Source organism: Chroicocephalus ridibundus, chromosome 5, assembly GCF_963924245.1.
Source record: "Chroicocephalus ridibundus chromosome 5, bChrRid1.1, whole genome shotgun sequence".
NCBI classification, from domain to species: Eukaryota; Metazoa; Chordata; class Aves; order Charadriiformes; family Laridae; genus Chroicocephalus; species Chroicocephalus ridibundus.
Genome location: NC_086288.1, coordinates 69,899,064 through 69,923,120, shown reverse-complemented (window position 1 = coordinate 69,923,120; position 24,057 = coordinate 69,899,064). Strand labels below are relative to the sequence as shown.

Here is a 24,057-nt window from a genome sequence, read left to right as displayed (position 1 = left end):
ACGCAACGCATTCTGCAAGTTTGTAATCAGAACGTGGAAAGAGAAGTGAGAAGTTCCTGCTTCCTCACTTGTCTGGAGCAGAACAAGAACTGCTTAGATTATCAGGAATAACAATGTTAGCATAGCCTTTCCTGAAGACATTTTTTTTCGTGTTGCAGGATTGTTTCTGCTAAATTCATATGTTTGCGGGCAGGGCTGCTGTTCAGAGGGAGCTGAAGGGGCTGGAGGAATGGGTTGACAGGAACATCACGAAATTCATCAAGGATGAGTGCTAAGTCCTGCACCTGGGTGGAAAGACCCCCATCAGCAGGACAGACTGAGGACTAGCTGTCTGGGGAGCAGCTCTGCCAAAAAGGACCTGGAGCTGCCAGTGGACAGCATGGTGTTTTTGCAGCAAGGAGGGACAGCATCCTCCTGGGCACGCTCAGGAGGCTGAGGGAAGTGATCATCTCCCTCACTTAACAAGTGATCCACACTTGTTAAACTGCATCTAGATACTGCATCGTTTGGGGCTTAAACTGGAGAGAGCTCGGCAGAAGGCTACCAAGCTGGTCAGGGAGGAGCACTTGCCCTGTGAGGAGAGGGCTGTTCAGTTTGGAGCAGAGATGGCTTTGGGGGGACCCAACAGCAGCTCCCAGTACCTATGGGGAGGGTATCGAGAAGACAGAGGTAGGCTCTTTGCAGTGCTGCATGGTCAGAGGATGAGGAACAATGGTGATGAATTGCAACAGGGGAAATCACAACTAGGTATAAAGAAAGAAAACTGTCAGGATGGGACTTTGAGCAGCCTGGTCTAGTGTGAGGTGTCCCTGCACATGGCAGGGGGTTGGAACTAGATGATCTTTAAGATCCCTTCCAACCCGAACCATTCTATGATAATCTAATAGAGGAATAAGTTGTCCAGTGAGGTTGTGGGATCTCTCCATGGCGTTTTCCAAGACCTGACTGGACTAAGCTCCAAGCATCCTGGTCTGAATTCAGTATCACTCCTTTGAGCAGAAGGTGACTTCCAAAGACCCCTTCTAAATTGCACGATTCTGTGGAAAACAGCAGGAATCAGCTTGGGTTTTTTTTTCCTTCCTCCCCACCCCCCTGTGGTTTGCTATCTTACTTGTGCAAGATTCTTACTCTCTAGTGTATAGCATAAAAGAGAGGGGTGCAGAAACAGGTAGTTGTCTCCATCAGGTCTACGAAACTGGGAGGAATTTTTTTCTGACCACATATGGAGGTAAAGAGCTATTTTTACTAAGACAGTCAAATCTTCTATTTGAGAAGAGATCACTATACTAATCAAGCTGAATATGTTTGAGAATCCAGCAGCTCTGAATTGGCACAGAGAATTACCCATACTGGGCTAGATAGATGTGAGGAAAAATTTCAATTGATTTCTGGACTGCAACTTGATAAGAGTAGCGGCGGCAGTTATACTGGTCTGAGCATATCAACATTCGGATGAACTTTCAAGGAGAGAAGATTAACTCTGTATTTTATGTGAGGACTTATGGATAAAGAATATCTGTGATGCTGTGAGTCCAGGTGATTATTTTTGTGAGGTCTTCAAAAACCATTTGAATTAATAACAAATTTGACCAGTGCAATTTCAAATAATACGTAGCATTATCTGAAAGTTGACTTGCAGGAGAGCAATTTATGTGGAACTCAGAACAAAATTGTTCTTCTGGAACAAATCTTTAATAATACCTGTTGTTCTTAATGTTAAAAATTCAGATTTCTATAAATGTTCTTTGCAGTCGGGTTGTGCTTTGTTAAGTGTTCAGAGTGAATTCTGGTCATATTGTTCAGTAAAGTTTTTGTTATATGAGTATCACAGAGATGTTGAAGATCATTTTATAAGAAATGTGATAATCCTTTTAAGTGAAGGTCTTGCTGGGACTGAAATTAATTGTACTGAAGTTATTGCGTATGGGAGAAAATGTTTCATATCTTTCAGAGATGTACTTCAAAGCTGTAATGGCTCAAAAGAGCTTGATCACCTGATGCTTGGGATATGTATTAAGAGAGCACAAGTTTGATAGTCTAAACACTCAAATGTGTAGGCAACATTTTTCGTTACAGGGAGTGAACAGCAGAGGTACCTGCTTTTATTCTGCTAGTGCTATGATTGTTCTTTTTTTATTTTTTAACAAAGCTTTACTTATTTAATACTAAATGAACTTCTTTATGTAGCTTGTCCTAAAAATCTAATGTTTCTTTCTGTACTAGAATTTCTAATATTTTTCCACACTTTTCCCTGATAATTTTACAGCTGACTTAATGTCCAGATTTATCCCTTCAGTAAAAGCTCATGAAGGAGAGGGGAAAGAGGAATCAGGGCAGGAAATTATGAATAGCCAGACAAATATGACATTAGAGATGGCGAAGAGCACAAGGCAGTATGTGCATCCAGAAGAAGAATTGACCTAATGTATGTGGTAGGTATACGGGAAAAAAGATGTAGGGAATAAGTAAAACATCAGTGGGAGAGAGAAATACATTTTGACACACAAAAGAATATGCTGGAGTCTGGCAAGGCAGAAGGAGGGAGCAATAGATTGATAAAAGCATCTGAGATGGAATGGATGGGAGAAAGAGAAAAGAGATTTTTGTCAAGAGAACATCTAAACCAGTTTAGGAAGGATGAAGATGAAGGAATACAACATCAGTTACTCTAAATCCCACAGGGTTAAGAAGAGCTAGTAATGCTTTCTGGAGACATATTTTCAGTAGCTGCATTTCTTTGCTTGCAGTTATGCTTATTTTCCTAGAAATTTTCTGTGATGAATAGAGCATATTAGTGAAGAAGCTGATGATGAAATGCAAAAAAGAGTTCATTTCTGCAGAAATGTAGTAGAACCGATGAGTATGAAGTCAGCCATCAAGTTTGGAAGATAAATCTTGAGAGATGTTTAAACTGTCCAGCATTGACAGCTACCAGTGGAAGAAAGCTTTCAAGAAAATCTTCTGAAAAAAAATGTAATTGTGTCCTATTCTAGCAGTCATAATGATGTAGTCCTGCTGCTATTGCTGCTACTGAAAAGAAGTAATATTTGTGTATGTGCAGGAGTTCCAGTCCTTTTTCAGCTTCTGAAGGATACTACAAGTCTGTCTGAGGCCCTTGTTTTATCTCAGGGAGATCCAAGGAAATATGTAAATATGTATTTTAAATTGCTGAGATAAGAGTAATTGCTGATTCCTACCATGTTGAAGTTGTATTTTTCTGTCTCTTTAAGGAAGCGTCTTCTGTCTCAGGCACTGGTTAAACTTATCATCCTTCTAGAGTTCAGCTTTTCTTTTGTACTCGGTCCTGCATGTGCCACATGCCTAAGTACTTACTTTTTGTCTTCTGAATTAGAGTCATCAGCAGCATCTGTATGACTCTGGATGTGGGAGTCTCAGTGACCATGTTTTGTTTTTCGGCAATGCTCTAGGTCTTTTTTCGTGTGTGGGATTTGGCTAGGTCAGACAACCTCTGTACTCTTGTTGATAGGGCCATGAAATATACTTCTTTACCACATACAAGCATATCACGTTTGGTGTTCTGGAGTAAAGTAGGCTCTGGTTAGATGTCTCACAGGTTGGAACCTTCCCTGGAAACCTTGTCCGTCTTGACTGACTTATTTTGAAGTATTTTCTGGTTAAATGCAGTATTTTGACAAACCTCTGAAACTGGACTGTTGCTAACAAAGTATTCTCCCATGTTTACAATTTTGAAAACATTACCATTTTGTCTGAAAATTGAGAAAAACAGTAATTTTTTTTTTAAGTGCTGGAAAACAAAAGATAAATTGTGCTATACTTAGACAAAGGACATAAATGTAGTATGCTGGGAAGCACGACCAGTGAATAACAGTTATCGCAAGGCATGTTTTGTGGTTTAGAGAAGTGTCACTGTGCCCTACCCCTGTATTGGTAAAACTTCTGATGCAACTGCATTTGGCTGCTGTTGGAGAAGATCCTCAGCTAAATGAACTAACACAACTAGTCTCATGGTTTTCATTGGCACGTGTAAGGCAAAAATGGAAATGTTACGTTCCTTTCAGCTCTTTCAGTATAGAAAGTACGTGAAACACTGACTTTCCTTCTTATTTATTTATTTATTAAATGATGATCAGAGCATTCATTGTATGGAAGGAACACTGTATCTCCAGTCAGACAGAGCTGATTGTGTGGTGTTGTTTAAACCTCAGGGTCACTGTGGGCTTGATGGAGTTGCTTGTGCACAGGCATGAAATGTTGATGAAGATAACTAAGTTTCCCAGATCAGCCTCTACAGCTTCCCCAGAAGTCTGTGGGTTCCCTATAAATCGACCCTGCTTGGAGGACTGGATACCCTTGGATGTCTTGGGTGAGAATAGGAGCCTGGGTATGGACAACTAAATTAATCCCTAGCTGTGTTTAAATACTCCCACCTACGCTATATGTGTAGTTCTACGTGTAATACTTTGATACGCATGATGCAAATAGCAGTAGGAGCACTTTCACTATAACCATTTTTTTCCAGTTCATTACATAACCTGACAGATGTTAATTGCAACTTAAAGCTCATCTGATTGTTTTTTCTCATATTTAAAGGAGAACAAAGACCTATGATATTAATGTCTGAAGATGAGCATGTTGCCTGATGTTGAAAAGACTTATTTAGTCGTTAGTCACTTGTGCTCAGGGATTTATTAGTCATGGCAATGTCTCCAATTAGTTGAAGGACAGAGAGCATAATTAGGGCACTTTTTGTCTAATTACTGTTAACTGTATACATGCAGTTTACTGTTGAGTTTATGAGGCTAGCTGAAGTGTTATAACGACAAGAGTGTTAAGAAGTTAGGTGTCTTTCTTATTTATAAAAATAATGAAAATTAGGATTAACACCCACAGTTATAGATGTAAAATAGCGTCATGCCATGGAACAGAAATGTTTTAATGTCTTATATTACAATTTGGTTCTAAATCATTGTCTCTACAGACATTCTGAAAAATACCTACTGAGTGAACGTTGTTGAAAAAAATATATTGTACAGTAAATGGAGAAAGGATCAAGTATTATGTTCTGTGTATAGTGAAATAACCTTTAGACGAACTTGGAAAGGAAAAGAATTCCTCTTTAATTAAGTTTGCCTTTCTTCCTGAGGTTGTGAGAGAGAGGGGAAAGTGCTGCTGTTGAAGTTAGGATGGAGTTAATTGACATTAATCTTCATGGGCTTGTTAGATTTATTTTAACTGCAAAGACGTAAAAAGGTACTCAGCCCAAGTTAACTGTTGCTAAATATTTGAACGGCACACCAGAATTTAACACTTTATTTTCTGGTTTGGAATGAAGTTTTTTGTCTTCTGCCTTTCTTTCTACTCCATTCCAAACCCTGGGGAAAAAAAACGGACTTTGCTATGTGAGACACAGAAACTCAGGTAAAAGGTCAACAGTTTTGAACCATCTTATTTTCCGAAGTGATGTTTCTTTTAAAGAGCACGGTCTAGCAACCTCAGTTAGATCTTGGTAACACCATCTTGACTGGTCCTGCTGACTGTAATTCTGAAGGGATTCCTACCTTTGAAACTCAGTGGGTTAAATATATTTAGCGTGACAAAGATCAGTAATTGAGATTAATAGAAATGAATATGTACACAGTGTCTGTCCTTTTGCCTTTGTGTGTTTAGGTGCTCTTTTAGGGGAGCTAGCTGCTTTATGCAACTTGTCCCGAAACCTCTGGATTGAGAATTCAAGCTGCCAGATGATGTGCTCTCTGCTTCACTGGAGGGCATACAGAAGACTTTCTATAAATTCTGGTCACTTGTTTTTTCCAGCCAGCATCATTCCTGTCTGTCTGAGTCCTGTGGCTGCATGTCAGTGGCTACAGCTCAGGAATTGAAAGTGTAGAACTGGGTGCCACCATCACGGCAGAGATGTTATAGTCTTTATTACATGCTCAGTGTGCTTGGGCACATTTCAAAGAAGAGCTGAGAAGTTGGTATTCTGGTAGTGAGATGGGTTAATCACAGTCAATCATCTCTGAAAAGGCCAGTGAGATAGGAATAGAGAGAGTGAGAATAGCTCCTTTCACTGTGTGGAACGATGATAGTCCAGTTCCTTCACATTTGGTTATATTAATTCCTGATTTTCGTTGGTTCTTTTGCCGGTTTAGCTAATGGATTAGTGAGCCACAATCTCTTGTTAACCTAGTGTACGAGTATGGATGTCTAGTGTATTTCTTTTCTAGCAGCTGGCACTTTTTAAATGTATACTATTTTCTAGGTAAAACAGGGTAGTTCCACGTAAATAGCAGGAAATGTGCATTTTAAGTCAAGACTCTTGTCAGGTCAGATACTGAGTAAAGAAATGTTGTTTCTAATAAAAGTGCCTCCTTAAACAGATTTACTTAGTAGTGACTGGAAAAGCTGTTGGATGTTGGGATGTAATTTTTCCCTCTCCCCCTGGTATTGCATTATTAGTAGCTTTCTGTAAGCTATCAGTATCCTCATCTGTATACCTATTTGTAGTTCAGAGTTTTAAAATTGGAGGACCAGAGGTCCTCCAATCAAGCAACCAAGAAAGTAAAAATCTGAAATGTATTTGTATTTTTATTTTTTTCTTGTTAATTCCAAGTTTATTTAAACAAAATATATAGTGGATAAGAAAGAAGTGGAGAGCAGGTTGCTCAGAGGAGTTGTGCAGTTTCCATCCTTGGAGGTTTGCAAGACCTGATCTGATCAAGCCCTGAGCAGCCTGGTCAAAGCTGGCCCTGCTCTGAGCTGGAGGCTGGACTAGTGACCTCCCACAGTCCCTTCCCACCTGACTTGTCCTATGAATCTATAAATTAAATTAGGAACTCTTCAAAATGTCAACATATTCAAGCGACTATCAGTGGAGGTATCATGGTTGTAACTCCTTTTGGGTTTAGGTGGGGGTAGGCCCTTGCCATGACCTCTTGTACTTTTCATTTTCGCTAAATCTATGCTGTTCTTAATAACGATGTGTAAAGAACATTAAAAGAGGACAAAATTGTGTCATTGCCACTTCAAATTCTCTGCAAATAATTGGATTGATCCTAAGAGTCAGGTGCCCTGGGTCTGTACAGTGCTCTGGTGGTTTTACTGTACTTTCTGCTGTTTGTGGGATGGAGGACAAAAAGAGGAAGAAGAAAAGGTCAGTTTTGTAGTGGGCATGTCTCCTTCCTTAGAGAGCTGCTTATAAATTAAGTTTTACTCATCATCTTAATGCCCCTGGGGAAAGGCTGGGATTGCCTCTGCACTATTAGCAACTGTAAGCTAATTTATCTAATTAGATGACATAAAGTGCAAGCAGACCAAAAATATATTAAAAAAAAAAAGCTACATGGTAACGAAACATGAAAGAGATGGCAATAGGTACCTTTGAGGGAAAAAGAGTGTACATTTACAAAACTTAGCTTCCTACTTCTTTTAGTGCTCCCATTAGTGGGATCCTGCTAATGGGAAATGTTAAATATTTAATATCTGACATTTCTATAATGTCTATGTAGTGCAGTAAAGATTAAGTATTTTACAGTGCATTTCAATTTAAAAGAATGAAAGTGCTTTTCAGACTGTTACAGGGGAAGCTGTCAGTGAACCTTGTATTTAGAATGAGTATTGCTTTCAGCTATAATAGACTCTTGGGACTTGTTTGCAGCAAGCTAGGTATGAAAGTCCTGATATCTGAGCAGCGCCTTTTGTTCATCCGCTGGGAACCTACGGAGCTGTGGCAAGCTCCTTGTTGCACTTCCCAAATTAAGCAGGTGTGCTGAAACCACCGAGCAGTTTCCACGGCCATTAGAATCATAGAATCGTCTAGGTTGGAAGGGACCTTTAAGATCATCTAGTCCAACCATTAACCTCACACTGACAAGTCCACCATTAAGTCATGTCCCTCAGCACCATGTCTACGCATCTTTTAAATACCTCCTGGGATGGTGATTCAACCACTTCCCTGGGCAGCTTGTTCCAGTGTTTGATAACGTCTTGATTTTCAGTGAGACTCGCTGGTGTTATCTGAGCCGTAACGGAAGGTCTTACAAATACAGACTGTTTTGGTGCATTCCCACAAAGGAGTGCAGTAAAAAGCCAACGTGCCTACTCCATCTCTGTCCTTTCCTGACTTTTTCGTCCTTTCCCCCTGAAGACCTAGTGTTGTCTTCATTCAGCTGTCACCAGTGGAACATGCCGGTGGTCTTCATTCCTGTAGGCAATTTACTGAAAAATTTCACCTTGAGTTTTGAGAGGAGCGTATGTCTCTGTAATTTAGAAGCCCTTAAATCCCTTTCTAGTAATATAGCAGTAACATTTTTAGTTTTGGTGTACAATACAAATTGGTACAAGGACAGTAATTTAATTCCTTTCTTTTACTGGAATATCTGTGCTTATGTTAACACTGGAACTGATTTATATGGATTGCATACGTTCTGTAATAACGGCTAGCCAGTGTCCATTTGTGAAGATACATTGTGTGACTGTCAGAGTTACTGCTATCACTCTGATGCACTTTGCTTGACTTGAAGCCCATAGCAGTTCCCTGAAATAAGCTGGATGAGTAATATAGATTGCAAACTTTAGCACTGGAGGAATACTTAAGTCCACACTCATTTGATTCAAATGGAAAGAAAACTACTTCCAGGCATTCTTTGACCTTTCAGTGATATCTGACTGAATCTGCAGATGCAACCAAGGTATTGTGATTTTTTTCTAATGACTTAGTGATTGACTATATATTGCTGCTTATCTAACTAAAAGGCAGTAAATGAATGTGTAAGTGCTTTTCTTGTACATTTGTTTCACCTTGGTAAAATAGGTAGCTAACAAATGATCATCTTAAATGAAAGGAATGGTACAGCATTTTAACTACGTGAAGTATACATGGAGATTCATAATTGACACATGACTGCAGCTTCTGTGAATGATTAGTCATGGCACAGGAATGTAAAGTTTGTTTGCTTTCTTAAATTTTGAATGGACTTGAATAAGCATACGAGTCTTATTTTCTTATATCATAGCTAGAATGGAGGCTACTAGGAAGGAGATTTTGTTAATGTTCTTGACACCACGATGTATCTACAAGCATGATTAAGCATCTCTTAGAAATATTAGTGGCATGATTTGAAAATGAAATACATGCAGGGAAAATTACATTTTGGGTCTTAAAACAGGAAAAGGCTGACAGTCAGAGGATGCCTACTGCTTCTTTTATGGGTTTGACTCATGGCTTGAGTTTTGTATGGATGATGTGTTAGTGCCTCTCTTGACATGTTTATTAGCTTACACTCTCTACTGCCATAAACCAAAGTGTTGGTGTTTTAAATAAGGGCCTGCCTCTTTCTGTTGGCACCAGAATGCGTTTAGATTTTTATAAAATACTCTAAATAGTCTTCAATATTTTAGCAGTTTCTTCTTCACCTCTCGTGTATTTACTTTCCCTGTTCGTTAGTTTTTTTTTTCTAACCTTGCTTTTTTTATTCACTCACCGTAGAGCGGATAAAGCAGATGATGAGGACGATGAAGATCTAACAGTGAATAAAACATGGGTCCTTGCACCAAAGATTCATGGTGGGGATGTAACTCACATACTGGACTCCTTACTTCAAGGATATGACAATAAGCTTCGTCCAGATATTGGGGGTAAGCCCATGAAATAATTCACTAAATAGAAGATTTGAACCAGAGATGGCTTGCATTTTTTCAAAGATGGCAAAAATCCTCTTAATGCTATTTTTAAAACTTAATATAGCAAGCTAAATATAACAGCAATAAAATGCAATGGTTTTCTGGAACTGGTAAAAATAATGTTCTATGCAAGAGTAGATTTTTTTTATGTTCTATTTACAATGTCTTTTTCTTCTATAAAGTATTGCTTTTTGGAGACAGTGGGCAATCTATAATAAATCATTAAAAGGCAATTATAGTTCGCTTTGTTTAACTGTGATCTTCTGACAGATATAAACCAGCCACGGTTATTTAAAAATTTGATCTTGAGTCTGTAGGAGTTTATTAAAAAATTATTCCTAGATATTTTTACTCTTACTTTAGAAAATGCATTGTAAGTGTGTATGTTGAGCAAATTTAACTCGAATCAGTCCTCTTCTGCCCCTAGCGCAGATTTTGGAAAACTTCGTAAGAATCTAAAAATATGACTTGGGACTATATCCTTTCTAAAGGAATACAGGAGGGAAGAGTGCATTAATATAGATCAAACTTTGCAGCCAGTAGGAAGGCAATTTTGTCTTTCAATAGTCAAAGCATCAATTTGCATATAACTGTTAAATGTAAATATTTGGAAGAATCTTGCGCTGAAAACATGGAATACATGAAACCTTGCCAGCTCTTGTCTACTACATGCATGCTAGATCAAACCAAGAAAAATAATTTATTTTCTCTGAGTTCGTTCCCTGAACTGTGAAGGGAGAGGTGGAGGACATAATTATTTGTTAAATACTTGGCATTCCCTATCAAAGGAATGCCATGTAAGTCTGTAAGCTGCTTATACGATAAACAATACAACAATCTAGACTTGTTTTATTTATGTAGGAGAACAGAAAGATGCAATCTCAACTAAGTATTTTCTTTTGAAAGCTTCTGACAAATTGTTTTCTTCCCCAAATTTCTTAGTTCTGTTTTATTGTTGACTGTTATCCTGAAGATGTTGAATGGCAATTTTTCTGTCACTGTCATAATATAATCACATGTGAATCTCATGAAGTTTGTTGTAAGTCTTTGCCTTCACATTCATTTAATTGAATTACTACAAACATTTAGACAACAAGAAAGGTCTTCCAGCATATTTTTCCTTAAATTCTCAACGTGTGACAGATGTATAGCATTACTGTTTTTTTTTTTCTCTGACTGCTTGATGCAACAGGCAGCGAAGGGATTATGAGGGAATAAACTGTCTCCGCCAGGATTTCTTCTAATGTTTAGCTGGTAGGTAGGAATGAAAGAAGAATTCTGTTTCTCTACCTTCCCCATAAAACTTATAAATAAATGGAGAGAAAATAGAGGAAGAGGAGTTTATTCTGACATGTCAAATGAACTTAGATGGGCATGGAAGAATTTTGGTGTAATCCTTACCTTCAGTTTTCAGGTTATATATTGAGGATTAATAGGGCAAGAAATGGGCATTTTTGTGAGTAACTCAGTGTACAGCTTTTTGGATTCCAAATATTCATTCCTGCAAGAAGACGCTTGGTTCTAGCTTCTCTCACATAAATGCTCTCTTTCTTTTTCTTCTTCGCTGTCTTGATGCAATACTTCTGTACCAATCTGACCTTTGCTATCTGGGACCTGCCTCCATACTATATATTAAGATGTAAGGTTCATGAATAATCAGCCAGAGTGATGAAAACAGGAGGCATTTGGGAGTATTCACTTTGTTGCCAGGAGAACAAGTGTGAAGACGGTCTCTCCTCTGGATGGAGGGGAAGTTGCAGACTTCTGACACAAGGCAGAAATTTTGGACAACATAAGATGAAATTTCCAACTTCAGGTGATGGTGTCGCATTCTATCCAGCGACTTGGGAACTGCAGCAGATATTTAATAGATAGAAAAACAAAATCAGGCTACAGTGCATTCATCTTAGTCTGCTTCAATTATGTGGATAAAATCTGGTGTTAGATTCCACATCTTCAGAGTATATGTCAGTACTTGTACAACAAGGTTATTGAACTGGAATTTCAATTATCTTTCAAAGCAATAATATCCCACTGAACATTTTTTGTTATTGAATTACAAAGCTCAGTTACAATAGCAACATTTTTTGTCTTGAACCTGGACATTTTGGGTTTGAATACCAGACCAGAATTTTGTTTTCTTCCTGATGTTGACAGAGAATTTCAGCGTCTCCGAGTGAGATAAGGGGGTTCATCGCTAAACATGCAGTTAGTTGAGGGAGATGGTAAAGGAGAGCCAAATGAAAATTGAAACATCAGAGGCAATACTGAAATATAATAGGAGAAAACCACACTCTGTCATTTTATGTTTGTCTCATTCAAATATTCACAAGTTGCAGTGATTTCTTAACTGCTTCCTTTGCTGTGTTTGTTAATCTTACTAGTCTTTAACTCAGTTTATGTAACATACTTTGAGGTGTTTGGACCATGAAGCAACTGGTATTAAAGTACCTTCTTCTCAGTATGAAGTAATAGTACTTACCAAATGAAGTCACTTATCTGTAGTATGAATCCTTTTAATTACAGATACAACCTTGGAGTGTTGATATATTAAAACAGTGTTATTCTCACTGTAACATTACCTTTTGGCTACCTGATTTTATCACCATAGTTTTAGCTTCCGTTCGGCATCAAACTAGCGATTGCTTTTCAACTTTCCTTTTTAAAGGGAAGAATTCTGGCTGTACACTGTTCCATCTCTCACGCCTTAGGGACACTGATATATTAATATTAGCCTATCAACGTACAGCACATTTTTTCCAGCTATGTCTCATGTCGAGTGTTGCGTATTATATAGGTGAAACACAACCGATCAATCTGAAAGTTTAATTAAAAATAGGGAATAATCGTCACATATCTACAACTCTAAGGAGTGTTTTCAATCAACAGTTTGAGGAAAGTCATCATTGGTAGAATTTTTAAGAATAGTGAGGATGATTGCTCATGGACATAGAGAAATTGGATGCCTAGAGAAATTTGGATAGTTGTAATTGCCCTATAAGCAGGGCATGGGTAAGTAATTGCATGTCAGTACACTAATGTGAAATGTCGTGTACTCAGGGATATAAAGGATATATGAACAAAAAGTGGACTTTCAAGAGACTAACAGAAGCACTAATTCTGAAAAGATAAGGATATTAGGGGGCTATTCTGTGGAACAGGTGCTTTTAGTGTAGTATTGATGAAAGGATGATATAGGCAGAAAAGTAATAAGCCTGAATAAGCAGGAAACCATCAGGTAAAGGTAGAGAAGTATGTATTCTGAGATGAAAAATATTTTGGAAGAATTGAAGGAAATACAAGAGCAAGACGTAGAAGAGCATATGCAGTGAATGTTAAAGGTACTGGGTGTGTGCACTGCACAGAAAATGATGGAAATAATAAAAGTTGTGGGGTAGGATTATTTGTTAAAGATGGGTTTCTTTTACATAAAAAGATAAAAGAAAAAGTGTGGAGAACAGGGCTCTGCTTTCATCAAAATCACTTTGAAAAAATTCTTCAGAGATGGAGCTGGAAGCCTGCTGTAGACACTTGAGGCCAAATTTTCAATACAGATAGCCATATAAGTAATACTGATTACTTAAGTAATAAGTAATAAGTAATAAGTAATAAGTAATACAGATAACTGGTTGTGACAATTATATTATTCCATTAAAAACTATTACAAATTGAAGGCCTCTTTTATTCCTGAATGTGGTAGTCACCTAATTTATTTGCTGAATAACCGCTTTATCACCAAGAAGAGATGCTTCTTTAGGCAATTAATGAGGAGTTATAGAAAACATGCTCAAAGAAAATAAGCCTGGATGAAATTATCAAAAGCGGTCTTAGTTTAAATTAAATAGCACGATAAGTAATAATAAAAAAATAGTGATACATCTTATACCTTCATTCCAAAATGGGGAATTGTGGTAAACTACAGGAACTGGTTAGTGAATTTAGGTGGACTAACACCCTATTGGGTAATGTTGAGGATTGGAGTAATGAAAATGGAGCACTATTGAACAACAGAAAGTCCAATGTTCTGCACTTTTACAATAATGTTAATAATTTCTGACAGGAGATGAGGGTTTATAAACTGAGAATAACTGATAAGGAGAGCTCTTCAATGTAGCAGCCAGAGATATTTCAAATATCAAAAGCTACAAATTGGGCCTGGATAAATACAGGCTAAAAAAAGAGGCACTTTTGATAGCAAGTGCAATTACTAAAATATTTTGTCAATGACTGAGGTAGGTTTTTATCACTATGATTTTTCTAATCGAGAGTAAACATTTTTCAAAATATAGATATTGAACTCAAACTGGGATTCAGAATATGCCTGGGCGTTACGCAGCATCATCCCTCACTAGGAGGTTAGCGATCCGTGCCTGCTGAGAGAGGCTTCTTTCCAGGTCCTGTTGCTTGTCAGGAAGTTCATTCTTGCTCTTGAATTCCAGGCACAAGAGTCACTTATTTACTATATTTATTTCTTGGGACAAGCCTGTCCTTAGCGATGTGCTCATCTTAGGTGATGCTCGATACCAGTCAAACCCTTTAAACCTGAAGTTTAGTCTAGTGAAGAAAAGGTGTCAAAACAGTAAATTAGAAAGTGTGAGTAGATCTCTCTCGATTGTGTTTAGCAAAGCCGTTCCCTTTGTGCTTCAGCCACATTAGGAACTGATGAACTATCCCGGGCGGCAGCTTGCCCCTTGGTGCTCTTCTCTTTGTTGAGTACACAATCTGCTGCACTCTCACCTTCTTTAGCCTGGCTCATATTGTCTTTCAGGTAAATATTTGAAGTGTGCTGTCTCTTTCTCCTCTTCCTTTAGAAGCTTCTGTAAGTTTACCGTACTGTTTTGCACTTCACGCAGGATGCATTAAATAGCTTTCTTCCTACTCCTAGTGTTTTCGAGGCTGATAGCAAATTTTTGAAGTAAAATAAGAAGTATTCACCGTAGAAACGTCTTCTCAAACCATCTGTCTCTATTAGCTCTTTGTGGAGAGTAAATGAACAATAGTCATTACATGGATGTCAAACGAGTATCAAGAAAATATTTTCCTCCCGCATTTGTCATTTTCATGGGCTCGTATCACTTCTAGTTCAAGAACATGAGAAGAATGAATTCTTTCTTCTAATTCACAGAAGTACTTTGCTCTGTACCATGCAGAAGGACTAAGGTAACAAAACAGCCTCTTCCAGTCTTCTTGAATTGGATCTCTTCCTCTGGATCATTTGGGTCAATTAAAATAATTTCAACAGAGGCAGATTTTCAGATTCTTCACTGGCTCTTAATAGCTCTAATAGTCTTACTCAGAGCAGTATGGAAAAGGCAAATTGAACTCCGTGGCACATTACAGGAGAGCCCTTGTGGCAGATCAAGTACAGCTCGCTGCAAGCTGGAATAAATTATAAAATTGACACAGCCTCCATTAAAAACTGGCTTACTGACAGATCTCAAAATTTAGTTGTTAATAAGGAAATATCAGTGGCTGGGCTGTCTATAGTAGGTCTCATGGGAAATTCTTGATAAAAAATAATGATATTTTGAATAATTTCAGCAATTAATTTTTGCAGTAACGTTGGCAGATGACACAAAGAGTGTTGGAAAGGGACAGGTTGTATCTGCAGAGTAATAATTTGCTCCTTCAGTAAAACTGGAGACATAAAAATTGTGAGAGGGGAAAAAAAGAGGTGGAGGGGAGGAAGCGCGGGGGTGAGAGATTCTGGATAGTAAAGCAGTGATTTAGGGGAAAACTTAGATATGTTGCGTAGTATAAGATCTTAGCTATGCATCCCTGAGCATTGTCCTGAGATGAGTCCCCTTTTGGAAAGGAACACAACGAGAAGTCTGGAAATGTTCAAGCAGCGCTGATAACGCTGTTACAAAAATTTCCAGTCCCGGTGTCCACATTTCAAGATGGGTCTGGAAACGACGGAGCAAATTTAGAAGTTAACGCTGAACAGATTATTAGGTTGGATTTGCAGTATGCGGTATGAACTGTTCGGATACTGAAGGCAAGTTTCAGAGGTGACCTGCGTGTAAGTCACTGTGTGCAAGTACCTGCGTCTGAAGAAGGGGTGTGATACACGGCTAGGCAGTGCTGAGAGTTGGAGTCAAAAACTTGAACCTAAGAACAAAGCAAGATTTCCTAACACTAAGGAGAATTAAGCATGTTCTACTACTGCAGGGAAAAACCAGTGGATTGAGCATTGCTTGAGCAAGGAGGCAAGACACGCTTTGATCCGCCTCCTTGTGTTCTGGTCTAGCAGTGGGGTTGCTGTTATATAGATAAATAGATATTATAGATAGTAATGGATAAATAGGGTTGCGGAATTAAAGGAAGAGGATATCTGTTTGTGAGACATGGCGTATGTAAAAAGTTATATTAGACATATGTGTATATACCCACATACGTTATGTACTTTTTTTTTACTCTGATTTTTCAGTCTGTGGATATGGGCTCTCGTGTTGCCCCCCTTCCTTTACGAGCCCTGCAGATACTGAAAACATTTGCAGCTCAGGAAGTACTTTTTTTTTTTTTTTTTTTTTTCACCCCAGGAAATAAATTGGTTTCCAGAGTCTGTTTAAACTTTTTGTGAAGCATGCTGGGACAGGATAGGGATCAAGTGACTCTGTGCTCTGTGGTCGTACAGCCAATCCTTTGTGCAGCCTCAGTGGTGTGCCTTGCTGTCAGGCTCAGGGTCACACCAGTAATCGGATTTGGAACCAGGGAGAATTTCCTCCCAAGTGAGACTGGCAGGGAAAAGGTATCGTGGGATATTTAGGAAATGTATCTTGCCTGTCATTGTAGCTGGCAAGGATGTTAATGATATCCTGTTTCTTTTTGTGTGTCAGTTCGAGTTTTAGATTTTTGAGATTTGAAAAATCCTCTTACTTCAGATTTTAGGTTTGTTATAGAGCACTTAGGCGATCTCTGATGGTTTGCAGTATAAAGAAATCCCTCTCCTATGAAATCAAAGTGCCTTTCTGTTTGTACCTTCCCCCTTTTCCATCTGCAGATGGACAGAAATGCTTCATTTTAACATGCCTGATTGCGAGAGAAAGGCCATCAGAGCTTTATTATTAACCCTCTTCATTCCAGCTGCGACTAGGACATATGTCCTCTTGTGTCCGCATTCTGGCTCTCCAGAACAAGCTAGAAGAAAATGCTTGGTAAATTGATGATGTTAAAATGCATCCTGACCTTTTCGTTTGTACCCTTTTCCCCTATATCCAGTTAGGAGGAAAAAACAGAATTATCAGCGCCATCTGTACTTTGGATGTGACTTCCATGGGAAGTCACTTAGAATTTGTGCCCTTCTGTAAATGTACAAAGTGAGAGAGTGTATTCTGTAAGAGAATATATTTTTAAAGCAGTTAATTTTTGTCTGCCCAGGGAGAGTGTTTTCCCTGTGTTTCTTAAGGACAAATAAGTTTGGAAATGTTTAACTTCTAAATGACTTTCACGTGAAGAGCTTTCAATTTGGTGTTTCAAGCTGTGTTTAAATCAAGCTGGTGAAAGGACATTAGTAATCCTTAGGTGTGCTGTAGTTGCATGAATTGAAGAAATCTGTGGTGAAAAGTTGTTTTATTTTTGTTACACGTTTTCAGTAGGAATCAACAGAAAGCAGTGCAGATTGATTCCTTACAGCTTATAAACACATCTGCTCCCAGACCTCATGGTTTGTCGTACAAGCAATTTTTTCCAAACATTTCTTTTATGTTTATGATTAAATTGTTATGTTGGAAGGCAGTTTTTGTGGTTTTTTTTTTTTGGTTTTTTTTTTGGTTTTTTTTTACCCTTCCCTTCCCTTTTATACTTTTTATATCTATCTTGTATCTGTTCACAAAGCACAGGTGGGGATTGCAGTATGAAATAAAAAAATAATGTTGATAATTCCAATAATTCATATATGATCCTTCACAGAGTGAACAAACCAGAGATTTAATTATTCTGAATCTAATAAAAGAATATCAGATTTGTTGTCATTTTAGTAAATAGGTTAAATTACACTAACAATGTACAGAGTTAATTAAATATGTAACTATTATGGTTACTGTTTTGTTTAGTGAGAACTACGGTAATTGAAACAGATGTCTATGTTAACAGCATTGGCCCAGTTGACCCGATCAATATGGTAAGTTCTGATTTTTGATAGAAAACATTATCTGAAGGATGCTATGCATTAATATTATGAAATAATTCTAATCTCATTCAAATAAGTTTATTTCTTACTGTGTATTCTTATGCTGTTGGATATGATTGTGATTATTGCAGAAATATGTTTAGACTCTCCCTATTTGAAATTGTTGTAATTTAAAACCTATATTTATTTTTTTAAAAAAATAAGACCACACAGAGGATATTGTATCAGGTCCTTATTTTGGTTTGTGTTGAACATTTTCACTATGTTTGTTTAAACCTGGTTTATCTCCGGCCCAGTATAATTTCCTGGAGCTACTCTTGGGGTTAAGAAAAATAACAATTGACCCACCGTTTTTGAAAAAAACTGTTTTCAGTGCAGTGATTCAATATTATTTTTCAAAGGCATAGAAAGAAAAACTGAAATTGACTCTTTTGTTCTCCTTTTTCCATGTCTTATTTAGTCTTATTTGTCCTCTTCAGAGAGAGGGAGAGAGCGAGAGTGGGTATGTGTGCAGGGGCGTGTGTATGTACGTAGCTGGTTTCTTCAGAAGTTGAGCAATGCATCTCATCTAGTTTCTAGTAGACCTGTTGAGACCGGACGTATCTATTTGGTACCAACACTGAAGTAACAGCACTTCTGAGGAAGTTGAGTCTGTGGCCTTTTCTTAAATCACTTAGATTTTCTGTCACGATGCGCATTGTATGAAATGGGCATTTGGTCAAAGCACAGTTAATTCTAGATTAAGGATCTTGTAGTTTACACGTACGTCATCATGCTTGGGTAAGGAATCTTGACTTTCAGTGATGGTAAGCCATGCTGGAAGAAACAGTGCTACTTAGATACAATGGATAAAAGTAGATGATGCAGATCGGTGGCAAAGGATATCCATTCCAGCATAATGGTCTAACAAGCTTAGTGTTATCATTACCTGGGGCTGTGGCAGGGAAGTCCGTGTCTCAGACCAGGGCTGTCTGCAAAGAAATGCGTGAGAGGGCAGAAGAGTGATGGGGTGGGGGAAACTTTTCAATTGCCACGTCCGTTATAAGTGGTGTCTTTGGTTTTGTCTGTCTTCCTACTGCAGTCATTCTCTTTTGCTTCTCTCCATCTTACCCTCTTCTGAAGGAGCTTCTTGTGGGAGCAAATACTTTGATGATACAGCAAATGGTAGAGGCTTCCTTTTCCAGTAACCAATGTAAGTCCTTCAGCCTGCGGCCAGTAGGCATTGTGTATACTGGAACTGGAAATGAGAAATATTTGCAGCTTCAGTTTTCCAGTTATAAAGAGCCAGCATGTGGCTGGCTTTGTACAGCGTGGCCCTGCCCCATCTCCCATGCCCTCTTCTTGTCTTTGCAGCCCCCGGGCAATCTCCCTGCTATCATGTACCATGGCCTCTCCCGTGCCCGCAGCTGCCTTCTGCTTGCTCAGCCCAGAGCCTGGGAGGCAGCGTTACCATGCACCGCACTTCCAGTAAGGACAGTATCAGCCATGGGACTATTTCGTGTCACTCGTTTAGAGGTCTTCCCACATCTGCTACAGCTGTCCTAGAGCTGGATGGTGATGCTTTGGCTAATAGAAGCCCGTCATACAGGCTTTTAGTCCAAGGCAAGGACAGCACCATATTGAAAAGGCATATTACTTCATTAGAGAGCAGGATCCTAATGGTTATAATATTTATCAACTGAATGTTTATCCCTCTAACCTTCTGATTTCTGTTAAAAAAAAAAAAAAAGATAACAATGAAGCATGCCATCTAAGGGTAATAAGGTAAATGCCATTAAGACATAGAATTTTAAAAACTATTATATGTTTTTTTAAAATGGGCAGAGAACTACTTAGCAATTTAAATTATAGTCTAGGGGCACTATGGCCTTCATAAGACAGCAATTGCTTTCACTGGGCTTGGACTCCAGGAATCTGGATCATATGAGCATCTAACATCACTGCAAAAATCAAATGTTTGTGAAAATAAATGAAACCATATATATGCAAATAATTTGATTAAGGTTTCAAAAAAAATGGTTTTAATCTTTTAAATCTGGGAAACAACATTCTCAGCAAAAAAATAATTGCAGATTTGACCCTGTAAGGTCTTTTTATGTGAGCTGTTGGTTTCAGTAGGAAGGCACTTTCCCTGGAGTCAGTATTGTTTGAGATTGTTAACTAATAATCCAAAAATTGCTTCCATTTCAAGGGCTGTCCTTAGCCCTTCATTTGATCACTTACTGTGAGAACACATATCTGTGATTCCCCATTGGACTACTCATTTGCCAGATATGTTAATTCTCTCTGGCAAATGATGTCCTTTAACTATTTAGTTTGGATACGATATGGCATGATGTAGAAAGTATTTTTTCTAAGAGTGATGCTGAAGCAGCATATCAAGGGAGTGTGTTTGTCCAGAAGCTTCAGAAGACATGTGTTACGAGATTTATTTTTATTATTTTTATAAGTCAGTCTGTTTTCCTCTTGCTATCTGATAGACTTTCATAAGAGGGATGCTTTAAGTATATATATGACATTCATTAGAATTTGTTTTGAAGGCTGTTGTGTTTTGGCTTTCACTATTTAACAAAGATCTACACAACATTCTAGATGGTATGGACACCCCATGCTTAAGAAGTGTTTTTCTACAGCATGTGATGACTTCAGGCATCTGCAACCTGAGTAAACATTTTTAACAAGCGTCTGGATCAGCGGAGCATTTAGGCTTCTAATACTCATTAAGTCTAAAGGTTTTTGAATCTGTCTTTTAGAGCTAACCTGTGCTGTGCATCGTGCAACAGTCATGTAAAATGCAGCGAAGTACATTTTTATGGCCAAAGTCTTGATCTTCAATAGCTGTGTAGTGGTCTAGGGATTTCTTAGTGGAATTTAGGCATGTAATGAATATTTAGAGCCTGGTTTACTCTATGTGGAAGCTCATTCAGTTGAGCACTTAATGTAGATGTACTAGGCTCTTGCTACCTTTCTCTTTCCTTCCAAACCAGGGCCAAGATGAAAAAAACCCACTCTGCTTGGTGGTACAAGTAGCAGAGTCTGATACATGGCCCCTGTGTAGAAAAGCGTGTTGATCCGCTCTCTATTCAGCTTTTGTATTTATTAATGGAACTCAGTATTAGAAGGTCCAGACTGAAAATTCCAGGATAAATTTCTAGGACTACACTTCACCGAAGCAGTTCGGTTTCCTTGTTATTTCCCAACATTTCTGCACCTTCTGCGGATGATTTAGCTTTTGTTGCATGATCTTTGCTAGTTATCCATTGAAGGCTACTCTGTCTGCAAGCTGAAGGCCATACTTTGAAGCCGAGCACTCTTATTTTTAAGAAGATAGATAAACCACTGAGCAAATCAGATATTCACTGAATACACAAGGTGCTGCTTTGGCACACAGACTGCACGGCCTGGACACTGTTAGGATACAATTTTTCCTGTCATATTGTACCATTTACGGCTTTGTGTAGAATGTGCTGATGGTGAATTTTAAGCATCCTTTGACTTCAAAATTCCATTTCATTCTCAAGTTGCAGTAACTAGCAGCAGATTTTTAAATTATTTTTTTTTTTTAAGGTATTCAAGTGTCAATGTGATCAGTATCCTAATACAGATTGCTCAATGTTATTGTACTCGTGGAGGATGCTTTGTGGTCAGGTGTGTCACTGCACTTATTCTACTAGTCACTAAATTTGTATTGAAGGTTTGAGGGTTTTGTACTCTTACTTTACAGTGCCAGGTAATTTATATTAAGCACACTAGAATATAAGTAACCATGACCCAAAGATACATTATCTGAAGCTACCTGGAAATCCCGTACTCAGATGCACACTCTCTGTGTGCATTATTCTGTAAAGCAATGTTTTTTTTAACTCTGTTTTTGAATGATATTAAATGTTTTGTTACCGAATGAATAGTAACTACCATAAAGGAAAGGTGAGGCTTAGAAAGAGACAGAAGTAAATGCTGGAATTAGCAAGGCCCTGATCCTGACATACCTGGGCATGTACTTCAGTTTCATGTGTGAAGCAAGTCATGTTGACTTAAGGATTTAACAAACACTATAGGAAAAAAATGCAAAGTAAGGAGTGTATAAACAGAAAAATACGAACTCTCTCTCTGTTTCCCTCCCTGTCGGTCTATTACAGAGAGCTGTGTGTCTAAGTGAACATAGTTCCACACAAGAAACATAAAGAGAATAAATCACAGTGCTATCCAAATGCTGCAGCGTACGCTAATATTTCAGGACTGGGTGAACACTGCTTGATAGGGCTTGTCGAGGCTTGTGAACTGCATTTGAAGCTTTTCCTGGGGGTTGGGATTGCTTTCATGTTAGAAGATGACCATTTTGAGGAGAACCGTTGTCACTGTGAGCTTTATGATGACAGACTGAGAGGAAGAGCATGAAGGATGCGCTCCTGCCCGTGTTTGAGAATTTATGAGGTTTCATAAGGTTGTGTGGGTTCAGTGTGCAAGCACTGCAAATTTTCGGAGAGTCAGGTGTGTGCATTTTATGCAAACTGGTTCAATTCTCTTCAAAATGGCAGGAATATTTGTTCATAAATCAGGACAAAAGTACCGGCAAGTCTTTGAATATTACCTGTTTCTTATAGCACAGCATCTTTGGATTTAGCTAGAATAATAAATTTATTCCCAACTTACTCTTTTGTTTTTATTAGGAAAGATAGATTCCAATCATTTTGGTGCCTGTCAGCACCGCGAGTGATCAGAGTTAATTGACTGTTACTTAGATGAGTGTTTGAGATTGATGGACACAGAGTTCATTTACAGCAGCTGAGTAAATATTCCTTCAGTAGACTTCAGCATTGCTTTTTATTTTTTATGAAATATATTTAAGTGTCAAAAACCATATGGCTGTTAGTATTTCTTATTTTACCAGCTCTAGGAACTGGAGTAATACTTTACAAATACAGTTTCATTAATGTTCTCTGTTTTATTCTGAAAAAAAAAATTAGCTTAAATTGATCAGTCTGGCTCTTGCAGGCAGGTAGTTTGCCTGCTGCTGTTGCAAGGTAACTCTGAGCTTGCCCTGTGCGGTTTCAGGGGAATTAGCCAAGTACAGGCAATATTCTGCTCATACCGGCTCAGCACCGCAGTTCCTGTGTCGCTCCCAATTTCTATGATCATTTTGAAGGGAATGGCGAGGGATGAGCAAACAGGCAGCTGTTGTACGACAGACAAATGTTGTGGTAGCTTTCTGAAATCAAACCAGAGTACAGGCATCTTTTCAGCCCCCGCTTTAAACAGCATTTAGTACTTGTCCTAGTCTCTTTACTGGTTGTCCCTTAATAGATATGAAGTCAGGGCAGTTAGTTAAGGTTCTGCACAAGACACCATAAAAATCTATGTTCTTTGCTGTAAAATGTGCGCTAATTTGTGTGTGCCATTTAGCAATGCTATAACCTAAGGCTGCAGTCTTTTTGTGCTGTGGTTCGCTCTTAAATTTTGTGTTAGACTAGTTCATGCTTTAGGAAATACTGGTTTTGTATAGTACTATTGTATCACTTAAGCCACAGTTGGCATCGATTCAATATAAATAATGAAAAAAAAAATAAATATTACTTTGACTTAACTCCCCTGACATCAGTAGTGTGCGCCAGCATGTACTGGTTGGAAATCCAGTTTATACCATCTCAGATTCTTAGCATCCACAGCCAGAGCAATGACCAAACTGCCCTTGAAGCATCTGAGATTTCAGATTCTGGATTTGCATAAGGCTAATTTGTTAAAGAAATAGCAAGTCCTGAGCTGTGTACGTGGTTGGGGCTAGAAACCAACTTTGCAAAGCTTCTTCCTTTTTATTTGTGGTCAGCCTGTCAGTGTGTTGTGAGCAAGCACCTTATTTTCTTGTGTTCCCAGTACTTTATCTACTTATGTGTTGATGTGAATGTACTTCTTAAAGCTCTTCCTATGGTACTTCTGTGAAGGATTTCTTCCATGGTCACTTTCTCTTCTGCTCTCAACTACTCCTTGATAGTTTCATGCACAAATTCAGCAACCTTTCTGTGACAGTTGCCTGCTATTCTCTGTATCTCCTTTTGTCCAGTCCGAAATATTGCCTTGTGTCCCTCACATGTTCACAGATGTTTAGTTAGCTCAATATAGCTAAATCATAGCTTTAAATCTTCCCACTTTTTGACCCTTCCATGCTCTCAGTTGCCATGGATAATCATGATATGTCACTGTGGTCTGAAATCTCCAAATTTTCTATGATCAGATGGATCTTAGAACGAGGAGGAAGGTCTCAGTTG

At 38.3% G+C, this 24,057-nt stretch overlaps 1 protein-coding gene across 1 annotated transcript in view; it reads left to right on the top strand.

Moving 5' to 3' along the window:
- The window catches only part of GABRG1 (gamma-aminobutyric acid type A receptor subunit gamma1), a 58,017-nt gene that overhangs the window by 8,078 nt on the left and 25,882 nt on the right, over positions 1 to 24,057 (top strand). Inside the window, exons 2-3 of the mRNA XM_063336784.1 lie at positions 9,470 to 9,618; positions 17,718 to 17,785. Coding sequence (XP_063192854.1) covers positions 9,470 to 9,618; positions 17,718 to 17,785 — 217 coding nt within the window. The remainder of the gene's footprint in view (positions 1 to 9,469; positions 9,619 to 17,717; positions 17,786 to 24,057) is intronic.